General features: G+C 41.9%; 1 protein-coding gene across 1 annotated transcript in view; it reads right to left on the bottom strand.

Annotated features, from left to right (window-relative positions):
- Nucleotides 1–15,949, bottom strand: part of cpamd8 (C3 and PZP like alpha-2-macroglobulin domain containing 8) — a 43,216-nt gene that overhangs the window by 12,531 nt on the left and 14,736 nt on the right. Inside the window, 14 exon segments of the mRNA XM_038716014.1 lie at nucleotides 409–564; nucleotides 933–1,069; nucleotides 1,256–1,342; nucleotides 2,572–2,737; nucleotides 4,393–4,467; nucleotides 4,976–5,132; nucleotides 8,848–8,929; nucleotides 11,489–11,665; nucleotides 11,857–12,013; nucleotides 12,103–12,171; nucleotides 13,111–13,409; nucleotides 13,574–13,625; nucleotides 13,797–13,927; nucleotides 15,361–15,514. Coding sequence (XP_038571942.1) covers nucleotides 409–564; nucleotides 933–1,069; nucleotides 1,256–1,342; nucleotides 2,572–2,737; nucleotides 4,393–4,467; nucleotides 4,976–5,132; nucleotides 8,848–8,929; nucleotides 11,489–11,665; nucleotides 11,857–12,013; nucleotides 12,103–12,171; nucleotides 13,111–13,409; nucleotides 13,574–13,625; nucleotides 13,797–13,927; nucleotides 15,361–15,514 — 1,899 coding nt within the window.

A 15,949-nucleotide genomic window follows, 5' to 3' on the forward strand; every position in this document is an offset into this window, starting at 1 on the left:
TGCCCCGGCCAAGGTGGTTCGTGCCCACACTGTCAAAGTTTGTAACGTGTGGGCAAACAGGCCCATAAAACACAGTTATTAAATCAACAGACCAACAAGGTGCTTTTGGGAAATCAATCCCATTTCAGCCTGATTTGGTTTGGCAGTATGAAAAGGTTCTGGCTACTCAACAGCCAGGCATAGAAACACATTAATGTTTAATGCCAGAGTGTGGCTCTGGTACATAGTTACTCATCAATCACTGTAATAAAGAGGGAAAAGTTTGTTGGATGAAATGCCCCCTCTGAAGTAATGGCAATCATTGACAATTAATGATGATAAAGCTCTGTGAACCTAGACAATCAAACACTGAGGAGCACACTTGCCATAACAGAATAATTGTTATTAAATCATTGTTTCCATGATTACCTTGGCACTCTGAAGGAGTTTCTTGTTGTCCCTGTTGAGTTCAAAGGTCTCCTGGAAGTCGAGGTTGGTAGAGGCCAGTGAGATGGTGAGGTTGACCCCTCCTACATAGGACAGGATGGCGTACTCCGACAGAGCCTGCAGAGCTACACACGTGTCCTGTACAAGGGTTTAAGAAAAATCTACTTCACACTTGAGTCTTGGGAATGACAAAATATATCTTATCGTTAGTAGTAATAGCTTATTTTCAGTAATATCAGTTTCAGTATAGAGTTGTCATTTTAAACTAACTGCTGTTTTAACCAAAAAGAGAACAACTAGGAAAACTGTGTTTTAAAAAAAACAAAAAAAAATTTTATTGGATCAAGGAATGATGGTGTGCCCTGCGATTGACTGGCGACCTGTCCAGGGTGTACCCCGCCTTTCGCCCGATGTAAGCTGGGATTGGCTCCAGCCCCCCGCGACCCTGTATGCAGGATAAGCGGTTGACGATGGATGGATGGAATGATGGTGCTTCAAGTGGCTACCTGTGTGGAGGAGAAGCCACCCAAGGCATTCCTCTGCTGGGAGAGCCATTTGACCACAGGCAGGGCAGAAGCCACATCCCCTAGGAGGGTGTAGGTCAGAAGACCGTAGGCTGTCATCTCCACCTCTGCTGACACCACTGGGAACAAACAAGAATTAATTAGGAAGATCCTTGTTTGGATTCTGATTATTTTGGAAAATCAGCCGAGAGGATGACAGGAATCAGACACAGCTAATTATAATACTGTAATTAACAGTCTTGTAAGGTCTCCTCCTATATCTCTATTAGCTAGGACATATTAAATGTAATAGTTGTGCAGTATACCTGACTGAGAGAGGCCATCGCTGAAGCCCATGAAAGTGTCTTCATCTGTCATGGTGCTGCCAGTCAGACTCCAGTGGGTGAGTCCATCTACAACGACAGACAAAGTGAGATAAAGACAGAGAGGGCGCAGGGGAGGCATCCTGTATCATATGACTCATTGTATCAATATCCTAATTGCCTGAATCTTTCAGCAACTATGCAACCAAGCCCTGTGCCTTCATTGTACTTTGGGAATAAAATTATTGTGATCAAGTAAGAACATTTTTGTATTCCCCTAAACACTGTCAAATCTGCCAAAACTTGCAGAAAGATTCTGTCAAGAGGAAGAGAAGGAAATGGCCAAAGGAAACCAACAGTGAGATAAGAAACAGAAGGGGAAAGGGAGGAGTTGATAGAACTACTGCTGAGGACTACAGCAGCCTCCTCCACAGTTGTTTGTTTAAACTGCAATCAGCCTTAGGACAGGAGGCTTTACCTATACATATGTAACAGGTTTGTGCTGTTGCAAACATCTGATCAAAGAAATACGCTATTTACACTCACCGGACACTTTTTTAGGTACTTGCTCGTGTTAACTTGAGCACCTGCTCAATTTCTTGTTAACACAAATAGCTGATTAGCCTATCACATGGCAGCAACTCAATGCATTTAGGCATGCAGACGTTGTCAAGACAACTTGCTGAAGTTTAAACCGAGCATCAGAAAGAGCATTTCAGTGACTTTGAATGTGGCATGGTTGTTGGTTCCAGACAGGCGGTCCGAATATTTCAGAAACTGTTGATCTACTCTGATTTTTCACGCACAACCATCTCTAGGGTTTACAGTGAACGGTCCAAAAAAGGGAAAATATCCAGTGAGCGGCAGTTGTGTGGACGAAAATGCCTTGTTGATTTCAGAGGTCAGAGGAGAATGGGCAGACTGGTTCGAGATGACAGCCAGGCAACTTAAATAACCACTTGTTACATCCAAGGTATGGAGAATACCATCTCTGAATGCACAACATGTTGAACCTTGAAGCAGATGGGCTACAGCAGCAGAAGACAACACTGGGTGCCACTCTCGTCAGCTAAGGACAGGAAACTGAGGCTACAATTCACACAGGCTCACCAAAATTAGACAGTAGAATATTGGAAAAACATTGCCTGGCCTGATTAATCTTAATTTCAGCTGCAAAGTTCAGATGGTAGGGTCAGAATTTGGCGTAAACAACATGAAAGCACGGATTCATCCTGCCTTGTATCGACGTTTCAAGCTGGTGGTGGTCGTGTAATGGTCCACCTCAAGTGACCTGTTCATAGTGATGAGTGTGGTAGTACCTTGTGTGATGGCCATGTGGTTGAGGTGGCGCAGAGCCAGCGGGGCGTAAGGGCTACGTAGCAGAGCCAACGCGTATGCAGACAGTGCCGTGGTGTAAGGGTCATCAGCAGAGTAGGTGTTGCTCTCCAGGAAATCCTTGGCCTTGGTCACTGCTACCTTCTCTTCCTGGACCAGACAGGACATAAAAACATAAATGAACATGTGATATTAGTAATGATCCATGGCTTGACAGAGGAATTGTAGCTTGAATTGTCTGAATTTAGTCTAGTTAGTGGGATATTTGCAAGCAATTTTACATGCCTGAGCCAATTTATATATATGTCTTCTCCCGTTAGTGAAAAAGAGTATTTGAATCTTTTGAACTCTTTAGTAGTATTTGTGAAGTGTGAAGTTTTCAACATCCAAATTGGCAGTAATTCTATAGTCTCTGCTGCTAATTTCCCCACTGTGTTCATTCCTCCTCGATGACCTGACCTTTGGCATACCTTTTACACACACACACACACACACACACACACACACACACCCCATCATCATCTCTTTCAGTCTTCAGCTGTTTAGAGGCTGCCTTGTCCAAACCCACAACCGTCTCTTCTGCTCAGTTGGAGTTATTGAATAAACATTCATTTTGGCCATTAAAAAGTTAAGAGTTGACTTTCATCCCATGCAGATGTGACCTTCCCTCTCATCCCTGAGATGATAGGCCTCCAGAGCCACTCACTATAATTGCAGCAGTCATCTTTTAATTAAGTGAAATTGGAGGGGGGTTGAAGGTTCTGCTTTGATGTAAAGGATTCCTTTTCAATTTTTATCACTTGTAAAAGGACAGACTCTCAGAAGAATAGATAGCAGAGGGAGGCGGATAGATGGAGAGGAGCCAGGGAGAGGAAATGCTAAAAGACAAAAACAATCACCGTCCTATTGCCAGAGTAAGCAATACATGCTGAGCAAGATTTTGCAAAATTAGGTTACAACTCTACCATTCCCGCATCTTTTGGTGATTGAAGAGAAGTTATCTCATTGCACTTTTCGTGTAGATCAGGTCTAGACTGTACTACTGTATTGTATTACTTTTTTTTTTACTATTATTTACAGGGACCCAACACACTTCCCACCATGAGCAGCAAAAACTGCCTTTTAACAGGCTGAAACCTCAAGCAAAACCTATATGTAAAATAATAGTAACAGTAGCTGTAATAATAATATAATAATAATAATAATAATGTTAACCTCATAGATCCAGACTCTATAGCTCCAGAGGCAGAAATACCTGCTGAAAGCGACAGAAGGGTTATTGAAGATAGCTATTAGTGAGGGAGTAAAGAAAAACAGAGAGTAAATTGGGAAAAAGCAGAAAGAAGATAGGGTGGAATGCAACCGCGGTGTCTTTCACAGAACGTAAGTGTCTCTGCACGTCAGCCTAAATCTTTTGATGTAGTCCAAAACATGATTAGCTATTACATTAGCAGCACTGGGGCATAACAAATATGAGAAGGCTGACTGCCAGCACATCCATCTTCACAACTTTCAGGAATGCAGAGATACGTCCACACACGACCTGTACTTAAATTCAGCTCAGGCTTTGCTGGATGGGCTACAGGAGTAAGTAGTTCAAGGGGGACAGGTAGCACACTGTGTGTTTCTATTGTTGATAAAATTACTTGCTCTTTTTAACTTGCTGACATCATGAGTTTTTTTTTCTTTCACCACTGCATCTGCTGAAAGTGACAGACCAGACAAAGTGGAACATTTGGACTTTTTACTGGGCTTGTTAACATTAAACAATGAGGAGTGACATGTTATTTTATTGGACTGCTTACCTCGGTGGTTATCCCCGTCTCCAAAAGAGCTGCCACCACATAAGCTGTAAGTGAAATCTTCCCATGGATCCCTCCCTGTGGACAAAAGGAAACATTGGCTTTCAGTAAATTCCATGTCGTAGAGACCTCCATCTCGTAAAAACTCACAAAAGTCTGAAGAATATTTCATCTAAAAATTCATCTCATTAAATCACACAAATTCTGGAGGCAATACGAAGTATGTTACTAAATTACAGCTTTCAGTTTCCCCCCAGTGTAAATATTTTTGGTTATTTTGCCCAGCAGTTTTGAGCATAAATTTGTCCAGGCCTTCTTAAACTTGATTAGATGGAGGTCTGACAAAATAAGCTTTCACGTGACACACAAACACACTGACAACATAATTATACAAAGGGATGTACATTCATACAATAAGTTTAAAATATCGTAGGATAGAACTGTCATTTAATTAGCAGTCCCTCCTCTTCATCTTGATCGCTCCTTCATGATATAATGTAATTTGGACTTAAGACAGTGTCGTATCCATTGTTGTTCCTGCTTTTAACTTCACGCCCACCCCACATCCACCAAGACACAAGCTTACCTGCAGGTCTTTGTTGAGGATGCGCCCCATGGCGGGGAAGGAGCCATCATCTCGCTGATGTTTGATGAGCCAGGCCTTTGCCGCACGAAGCTCCTCGGGGTCAATGAAGATGAAACCACGAGACTGAGCAAAGGACTTCAGCACAAATGCTGTCAACCTAGATGAAGGAGAAATGGAGTTGGAGGGGTGAGACAGAAAGATGGGTGAGGGGAAGTAAAGGGGAAGGAGAAAAGAAAGGGGAGATATCCAGGATCCTTTAAAACATGTGCTGGCAGATCCTTAAAAACACTTAACGATCAAAAGTTTGACAGCCATCACTTCTTCAACAGAGAAGTTTTCCAACCAGTCACACTCTTTCAGTCTGTCAACAGAGTGGGAGTGGTGACTGATAGAGAAGAATGTATGGAGGGATGTTTTTGTCAAAGATAGAGGGAGAAAGGACTGGTATGTATAGATGGATCTGAGGAAATGGAAAACATAAAGGAAGTGAGGAGGGGAACAGATGGGTGTGGCAGGGTTTGATCAGCGCTACAGGATGTGACAGCTGTGCCATTGAGAATGTGAAATAGGACACATGCCAAACATGTATCCTTCTGTATGTATGTTGGAGATTCCCCAAAAGCATTCTGCAACTTATACAAACACGGATCCCAGAGACGAAGGTTGTGAATCTGGCTGGCCTGGGAGAGCAACTGAAAGTTTATGATCTGTGGTTTTAGTGGGCCACGGTGGAGAAGGACCAGGGGAACCAAGGAGAAAGGCCAAGGTCAGCACTGGGGGACACGGCTGAACTAATAAACACACACTCATCCATAAACAACAGACCTCCTAGTAGTGGTCAAAAGCTGCAGTCTTTGGCCAACAACTCCTCGATGACAGCAAGACATTCCATTGCAGCACCCGTGACCACAACTGACTTATAGGATGAGGCAAGCAGGTTACCATAAAAAGAAACACAAGATGGAAATGAAGGAATAAACAAACATCTCGTGCTCTAGTTTCTCAACACAGCTCGTAAGTGAGAGCACAATCCAAAAAAAGAGTACCAGGGGAGATGAGTAGGAAAAAAATAACCTTGCTCTCATAAAGCGAAACATTAAATCTTCTCTGGCTGGAACCTGGATGTTATTCCTCCCCAGAGACAAAACTAGGGATGAAGCCGCAAGCCTGTTGGAATTTTTATAATGTTAATATTGTGTCACTGGCTTTAAATGTCGGGCCCTGGGGAAAGGTATTGGAAAGCGTAAATCTGATTTAGTAAGGGGAAGGAAGGAAGCACTAGACAGGCTCACTTCCACCACTCGGCCCTTGGCTGGGGTCACTCGCTCCGGATTCTCCCCCTCCCTTATTCTTTCTCCTGTTTTCTGACTTCCCACTTCCAAATCCCCTCTCTGAGCTACCCATATCCAGCACCATGCTCCAAAGATTAAATGTTAATGTTAAAACCACAATACATGGGTGTGCTTTGTGAGTTGGACTTGGAGAAAGTGTTATCCACTCCTGTTTAAGTCGTTTTGCCTTTAATTCATGAGACATTGCTGGTGGATTAATCTGGAAAGCATCCACATGTATATCACTTAAACTTAGATTAAACATAATTAAGCCAATATATTATTAACGACGGGTTAGGGTTAGCGGTGGCGATAGCTGCCCTGAGGTTGCTGAAGCTGAAATGATGTATTAGGTGCTACTGCTGCTACTATTGCAACCAAACTGGTAAATTAAATCACCAGTAAAATGTTAGCAAATGTATGGCTGTGGCTGATAATTTCTTTACTTCCATTTGGTGGATGTATTTCCATCTCTAAGAATTGGAGTCTCTGTGGATGATAGCTTTGTGACTTTGTGACAAATGGCTTCATATTTGGTAAACTTATATAAACTATAGATAGCGTTATATTTATAAATACACACCTCTTCAATGGCTCTATAACCAAGCTATAAGGAAAGAAAGGCACAAGACTGGAAATAGCTACTAGGTTAATACAGCAGCAGATATCAGTTCTTTCAATCTCTGGTATTCAGCCCCCCAACCCCGCTAACGCTGTCAGATCAGTCTTTGGGCAGACACAAATGCCATGCCAGCCTCAACTTGTAGATCCACAGACTAAGAGTGTCAGAGAAAATGAAAAAAAAACAACTGCCCCACTCTTAAAAGTAATTATGTAAGCAAATTTGTGATAAGTTTCTTAAAAGCATTTTTTAGTTTAGCGGTGACTTCAGCTTTCTCTGTTCAAATTCTCTGTTCTGCTCAAATTGAAATGCATATGGAAAAATGAGGGCTTCCTTTATTAGAAAGTTGTTGTTTTAACTAGGTTTGAGAGAGAGTTGAGGTGTATGCACATCAATATGCATGTCACGTTGGGCTGGTATTCTCAAACAGGGTATGAAGGTTCACACTGAGAATGGTGGGCTGGGATGTTGTTTGTGAGTGATATACTGTAACCTCATGAGGCTTGCTGATGATAATGGTTGAAGATGGAAGGGAACATTACAAAATACAAATCCCAATTTATACTTAAAGTATGGAATAAAGGTTACCGGTAAGATAAGGTTTACAGTTTGGCATATACTTAAAAGGGCTACTTCCAAACCTCCATGCAATACTGTGCCCTTAATTCTGCATTTCTGTGTTAGCAAAATAGTAGTTCTCATTCAACATCAATTGACAAAGAGCCGGGGATTACATGCTTTTTACCCCTTAAATACTTATCACCCTTATCATTCCTCGTCACTGTCACCCTGCTTCTGAATTACATTAAGTCAGTGAACTTTCAACCCACTCTGTGTGGTGTTAACAGCCTTGGAATCAGCAACATCCAGCACAGCAATCATTACTGCCAGTCCTTGCCATTATGTTCAGTCTTTTCATTAGATCCTGTCAATTTCCACTCAGATACATTTTTATAAGCTGGAATACATTAACACCACATTACGGCTGCTTTTAAGCAGGCAGTTAGTGCGCTGCTCTGCTTGTGAACTCTGGAACTAAAACAAAAGCCGGGCTTGTTTTGGATGCGAACACGTTGTTGATAGATTCATAAAGTGTCTGATGCAGGTTTACTGAAGGTTCACCATCTGAGTTGTGCCCACAATCCACACTTGTTGCCTGGGGCGCCAAAGAAAACTCCAAACCACTGCCTGTTACATCCTCATATCCTCTCACAGTCAACACAGGAAGAGTTCATGGTTTCCATGGCAGTTTAATGTTACCAATTACATCCAGGTAGTGAGTCATTAAGAGGTATGCTCCACTTTTATTTTCTAGGCCATGTCAAAAAAAAATGTAGAGAGCCATTTGGTGAAGTGGGTCCAGACAACTTATAACACTGTCTCCAATAGTGGCATTAAGAGCTCGTCTGTGGGGCCAAAGCAGCATGGGTCCACTCAGTGTCACGGATATGAACCCTGATTAACTGCAAATAAATCTTGACAGCTTTGCCTCCCTCAGGGACCCACTTATGTAGTTTGTTTATGATTCTCTGTCATTTATGGAACCTGCTGTTTCACAGTGTTCGCTCTATTAAAAATCATAATACCCACCTTAGCTCATAAATCAACCAGAGGTATGTACATTGTGCGTGGGCATCAAATCACAAGTAGTGGAGCTCCCCATTGAGAGCATTGATTTCAGTTTTATAAATACCATGAGATGGTTCTGCCTGCCCCCAAGGAGTGTAAACATTGAATAAACACTCACCAGTGATTTAAACACATCAACAGGAATGGATTAATTTGCGCACAGCGTTCTAAGATAAAAACTTCATTGCTTTGGCCAGCAACCTATGTCCCAGTTAAAGCTGAAGAATGTGGCTACCTCTAAGCTGGTATGAGTTGTGTAAACTTTAACAGCTACACCTACAGTGACTTACCACATACTGCCAGAGGAATCCCTTTCTCCAAAGGCACTGTAGGCTCCGTCCTGCCGTTTGTAGGTCAGTTGTCTCTGGTAGCCTGGATAAGAATAAAGAATGAGATAGGTGGTGGGAGAGCCTCAAAATTACTGAGAAATTACCAAAATTATTTACACACTTTTTCAGGTTGTACAGAACCTGTCAAGTCTGTAGGAGCTCCAACTGAACTTTTTCTCTATCCATAAATGCAGATATTAAGATATGAGCATTCCATAGGATCCTCACAAACTGTATGTAATGGGATAAATGTACACTGCAAGAGCTAAACTAATGATATAGTAAGAGTAAAATTATTTTAAAGTAACCTTTTTGAAACATGTTATTTCATAATGTGATACGTGAAGTTAAGGCAGAATACGAGGAGCAACAAGGTGAGACTGAACTCTGGGCTATATTTTACAGGTGGTGCAAAGACATGATATTTTCCTGACCTTGGAATGCCCTTTAGCCATACATTTGGTATTTTCATGCTTTGCATAGTGCCTGTGGTACAAAACTGGTAAGAAGGGTGTAATAAGCTGCATGAAAATTAAATGAGGCATGTTGAACTTCTTTTGTGCAGAGGAAGCTGTGCCTGCATATATGTACCAAGATACCAAGTGTGTTTGGACATGCCCTTGTAAGTTGAAGCACTTTGCACTGGTCATTGCAATTGTGCAATTACAGTATAATAGAGAAACTGTGAAAATGTGTCATTTGACCACAACTTTTGGTTAATATGGAACATGAACATTTGGTTTGTTACTGTACAGTCCAGTAGCTGAATTCCCACTTTTAATGCAGCAAAATGACTGGAGTGTAAAAACGAAATCTGTAAAAACTACTACATTTTTCTCCTCCACATTTGAATTTTTCTGGGATCCTGAATTTCCTTACACATATAAAAAATCTCCTCAAGAGTCTCCTCAACAAAAATTGGTGTAAGACTTCTGGGGAGGGGAATGTCTTTTCAAAAGTCAGAATGGTTAGAACAAGTATTGAGCCTTGCCACCTGTCCAAGGCTTGAACACAACTGTTTTATAATCAATGGCCTGTCCCTGGTTAAAAATTTAAAAAAGTCTAGTGAGTGTTACTGATGATGATTCTTTATTAGGGTGAGTGGAGAAAGGATTGGTCTGGGTAACTCTGAGTATCCAGCTTCATGTTCCAATCCATGTTTCAGAGTATTTAGTGCCAGCCAGACCAATGCTCCTCAGACATGAAATCCACAGTTCCAAAAAACAAAATCCATTATCCAGGGTAAACTGAACTCCAATAGTTCCCAGAAAACCCAACAACACTATACAACTTGCCAACAATTAGAAAACATTCCTTCTGCTCAGCATTACGTCACTTTGCTCACAGTCGAGTCAGAAGGGATTTGACTTGTTCAGCACGGCACACTCTGAGGGCTTAATGGACGCTTTTGTTTCCTCTGCTTAAATTGCTGCTGGCTAATTGGAGGTCAGCAGCATTTTGGGAATGCAGCGCATCTTTGGATGGACGTGTCGTCAGTTATCTGACCAGTGGCCCAGACAGGTGTAATCTGTGATACTGAAGGTGATCTCAGGTTCAAATATTGGATCACTGAATCAGGTTTGTCCAAAACAAGTAGTCCAAGATAACAATTTTGTATGAATTAAGAGGTCTTGGTTAGCCTGACATCGCCAGACCAATTCGCAAATGGGAATTAGTCTGGAACCTCACCTCTCAGTTCATTTTCGATTTCCAAGGGGTGTTATCAATGGGTGCAGACCAAAATGCCTCTGGACACAATTGGATAGACCTATAATCAATCAGAGCAACGAAATGTGACCAGCGGGATCAGCTGGTAAATTAAACAATTACAAATCCTGTCGAAGTATGGAAAACACATCTTTCTTATCAACAAAAGCCTAATGTTAGCCTGTAACAAAAGGGTTTAGTTAGCTAACCGGTAGCTCGCTAGCACTGTCTGCAGTAAGCAGGCTTTTCCCCTGGTTGAAACATAGGTACTAAACAAAACACTTCACCTGCCTGTTCCCAAACTCTGCAGTGCAACTGCAGCAACTTAACGTTAGCCTCAACATTACATGCCAAATTTAGTTTACAGTTTGATGGGATGTGTGATTTTAGTAACATTTAAGGCACAAAACAAAATTCCTCAATATCAGTGCGGACTCTGGCTGCTTAGAGGGGATGCTTTCACCCAAAATGAGGTGGGGGCATGATGCCAAGGGCAAGGTACCGGGTTGTGCGGCACTCATCTATTAGGTAAATGGTTGTGACTGGCCCGACACGGACCAGATCGGCTGAACGGGAGGGCGATGAAAGGCATCTGCCAGAGAAAATAAAACATGAGCTAGCAGATAGGTCTGGTTCCCAGGCTAGCTCATCGTAGTCCTGATACTCAGCTTCTAATGGATATCTTTACATTTTAAACATTTGGAGAACATCTTATCGAAACCACATTACAGTGAGTACATTCGTACAACAAATTATAAAAAGACTGATTATCAGAGTCAAAAGTAGCCAATAGTAAAGTGTACAAAACTCAAACCAATATTTCCCTGACATGCACATGTAAAACTTCTTACAAAAAGGGGAGTGCCAGAATGTGGTTGGTTTGCAGTTTCTTTACCTTGTAGCAGGTAGTCAGTTGCTTCATTCTCAACCTCTGGGCTAAGCTGTCTTGTCTTCTGCAGGTACTTGAGAACAAAGACATTGGGGGCAAAGTGGATCATGTTCTGCTCCCCACATCCAAAGGGCAACCGCAACAGCTTGTCCAGGTTATTAAGAGTTGGCCCCATCACATCCCCTGATACAGGTGCACACATACACACAGACAGTATTTATTCACATTGTAAAATGTATTTTGGTTTCAGTCAAATGTAATCTTAAAGATATAAGCTAAAGCTTTACGGATGTAGATACAATAGTAAAAATAATAGCTATGTAATTGTTTCTTACACACAATAATACCTATATGTACACATAAAAAAAGTTTACCAATCATAAATGCAGTGGCCCTCTCAGATCCAGGCACCATGTTGTGTGGGACCCCCAGAGTGAAGGCCTCATTGTGGTTCTCATCAGAGTCTTCCTTCCTCCAGATCTTAAACTCCCCAACTGAGCCCCAGCCTGTTGAGAAGCCTATGTGGCGCACCTGGATAAACAAACAAATTATTTTTTTATTTTTTTCTAAAGATAAATTATTGCAACTAGTATATAAATGCCAAAAAAATAGAGTCAAACCTGTCCAGCGAATTGGCCTGTCCACTGGAGGATCACTGATTCATTGGATGCATGTAAACCATGGCCCACCTGGAGAGAATAATGCAAACAGGCTGAAGGTAACATCTCAACAGTCCATCTGTCATTTGCATTTGTTTGTGTTTTTTGGTTATACTACAACTGCTCCCTGTAAGAATCACAACACAAATAGATAGCAGTCAACAAGAAACCATTACAAAACAGTAAACCCACTTTAGAAAGCAACTGGTGCTTTTTTTGGACTCCCTCATACTGAGCACTACTTTCCCTCTGCCAAGTGTTGGTGATGCCAGTGTGATTCACTCACCTCCCACACACAAGCACAAACACAAACTTATAAACAGACCCATGTAGAGCATATTTCCTCCCTGGTACTTGAGTTTCATTGCGTAATCATATTAAACCATTAAAGACCATGTGAGGGAGAGCCCCACAGCTCATCCAACCAAAAATGCCACCATCGCCCCCAAAAATAAATGCATCCTATTGGACTGTAATATGCTTTTAACTGCTGCCTTTGGTGAATGGTGCGAGTCTAATGCTGGGGCTAGGGAGTAGCATGCCAGCCAGAGAGTGCCATGCGAGCACCAGGCCATGGATCACTGAGTGTCCTCAGTGACGTCAGCCTGTTAAGCGTGACCTTACAGAAAGGCACGCCAGTAAAAGTGGCGCCAGTCCTCCTAACACACAGACCTCATTGCCTGCTTAGTCTTTTTTTCTTTCTTCTCTTTATGTTGGAGCATCCACTTATGATCTGAAAACAAATCTGTTGCACTTGTCAATGCAGGATATTTCATCATTCTATGTGCTCATCTGTTCACCCGCTCAACAGTCGATCAATTTTTGCAAATCTACCACACTAAACCAATACATATATTCATCTAACCACTGGAGCCTGAGTACTGGAGAAGGAAGCTGTGTATCTAAAGCTTTAGACATCTTAATTTATATGGAACAACATTTTCTTCCACAGTTCTTTTATGTCTGTACCTGTACCACGCCTCCCTTCCAACTGATCCAGAAGCTGCGGAACTCGTCCCAGGAGAGGAGACCTGGTGTGGAGGCACTGACCAGTGGCTCGCCCATCTTGCCCAAGGAGATCCAGGAGCGAGTGTTTTGCCTCCCCCCAAGTACGATCTCTAGCATCTCCGCACTGTCGTGGGGACTGGCAGAGAGGGCAAAATGGGCATTGTTGTGGGTCTTCACTGCCACCTGGAACTGGTTCATCTTGGCCGGCTTTTTCACATACTGATACTCATACTTGTTGGGGGTGGAAATGTGGATTCTCTCTGAGAATGGGCATATTAAATACACTCAGGCACTTAGTGAATTTTACAGTATTGACACTGTGCATAAATCAATTTAAGAAAGTAATAAGGGAGAGAACACAGCAAGAAAACTATGTCTATGTCTTTTATTAAAATTAGTATCAGGAAAATATATACACACTGACCATTAGGACAGAAGAAGACACTGTAGGTGTATTCTCTGGGCAGGCCTTCTGGCTACAAGGAGAGTGAGAGGAAGAGGAAAAGTGGGATACAGAAAAAAAAAAACCCAAATAAAAAAGGTTCAGACAGATTATCTCAACAAAATTCTAAGATAATGCAGAATAAATACAATACATAAAGCAGTCTTCTCTATCAAGTGTCATTAATTAATATCAGGTCTCTTACCTCCACCTGTACAGTCCTGCGAACATAGTCCAGGCCAATTGGGGTCCTTCTTTCATCCATATCATTGCTTGTTTTGCCTGTGTGGAGTCCATCTGAACAGCAGCTTGGTTCACTGTAGGCAACTGCACGGGCTATCGGGCCAGCAGAGAACAGAATCAGCTTTCCTTCTTTCAATTATGTCACAGCATCATCACCACTTTTGGTTGTCTACAGTATCTGTGGAGTGTCGCCCCAAGCCAGTCGCTAGGTCCTTAAAGAACCTGAAGGAAATGCAAAGCCACCCGATCAGAAGTTTTTGTTTGAGTTATTGTCCACATCTATATGCAGTATGTGTTTAAAAAAAAAAAAAAAAAATGGTAGGACTGGGAGCACTGGGCCTTCAAATTGTTAATAATCATCATTTCAAAGTACTTCTCTAATATATATATATATATATATATATATATATATATATCATAATCTCATAAGACGTAACCACTAATCTCATAATAATGTTGGTAAATTGTCATAGGATTTGGGGAAAACATCAAAAAGTGTTCACTATTAACTGGATGAGGCCATATCTCTAATGTCAATCGTGGACATCAACATACGTTACACAGGACAAACATGTCTGTAAGAGGACTTCCAGTTCTCTTGCTGGGGAGCACATTGAAAATGTGGCCCTGTGCCAGTGGCGTCTCTTTGTGTGTGTGTACTGAGAGGGAAACGCAAGGGGCCAGGGGACTAGGAGTGGGGCCACGGGGGGCCCATTGACCGTCAGTGACCTGCAAACTCATCAACATGCCACTGAGTGTCACAGCACAGCTCCGGTTGCTCCCCCACTGCTGGCCTGCTTTGTTCTTACATGCGCTCTGGAGGGGACCGTTTGTAACTCTGGGTGGGTGAGTAGATCACACACAGCTCAGCTCCTTGGCCAGCAGAGCTTTCTGTAAGGCATCACATTGAGGGCACTGACGTCATGGTGAAAGATTGCCATTTTTGTAAGTGACATGCCACTTAGCAATTAAAATAAAGCTACTTCCATGATCCAGCACAATCTAATATGTATTGTTTACATGAGCGTTAAAACTCATACCTACAAAACAAAGGCTGAGTCTGACTCCTTTCTGATCATGCTACAGGGATTGTGGGATATAAATATAGCTGACCCTAAGTTGTTGCAGTGATTTAACATTACTTAACATCTTTAAGTAAAATATAAAGTTCCTTTGTTGCTGTTTTTATACCAATATAACAGTTAATTTTATCTATTGTACTGACCAACAATGAAAATGCATGGCTGAAGAAAACATATTTCTGAAGTGATGGAAATGGTGACAAAATGTCTGATATTTGGCCAACTAACCTGAATTTTCCCTGACCTTTGCCTTACAACTGCAATGCCATGACACGTGCATGTCTCTAATGGAAAAATCTTTTAGGAACATCATATTAAAACCCTACCAGCCTGTCTAGAAAAGGTATTTGAAATGATGGAATACTAATAGTTGATAGAGAAATCAAGAATCCTCATTTATGTTGGATATAATTATTGTTATTTCTTTGCTTTATTCTGTGGTACCTGTGATGTTTGCTGACCCCAGTTCGTTGAAAGACAATACAATGGATGTAGGTGTAGCCTCTCCAGGAGCAACACACTTCTTCCGGGTAAGGTGGTGCTTTCCAGGGTGTCCAACAAACTTTATGCCTTTCGGAACTGAGACTTTAACATGAACCTGTGAGAGAGGAGAGGAGAGAAGAGGAAGAGGAAGATGAGACAAATCAGAAGAAACTGATCTCCTATGACAGGCTACAATGACATCATTTCTGCGGGCACGCCCCTCCCTCACATAGCGTGTTTTCCTCAAAGCTCTCAAAGCGAGGGAGAATTTTTAAATCACATTGTGAATTTTCCATGCTGACTGACTCATGCTTCTCAAGCTCCCTGAAGGATTAAGTTCCACTCATCGTCCAATTTTCACAAAGGGCTCAGTAATGCAGAGGGATCTTTTAACTGTTCTTTATCCACACGCCACAAGTCATAAATAACTGAGCAGAAAATATAGGAATCACATGTTGCTGGGATGGACATCAAAGGAAGGGCTACGCTGGTTTGCATATTCACCTAACGTGACATCAGGGCAGCACACGCACAAGCCATTTAACAGGCT

The sequence above is a fragment of the Micropterus salmoides genome, unplaced genomic scaffold, assembly GCF_014851395.1.
Source record: "Micropterus salmoides isolate LMB-PRFRI ecotype aquatic unplaced genomic scaffold, ASM1485139v1 Ms_hic_scaffold_13, whole genome shotgun sequence".
NCBI classification, from domain to species: Eukaryota; Metazoa; Chordata; class Actinopteri; order Centrarchiformes; family Centrarchidae; genus Micropterus; species Micropterus salmoides.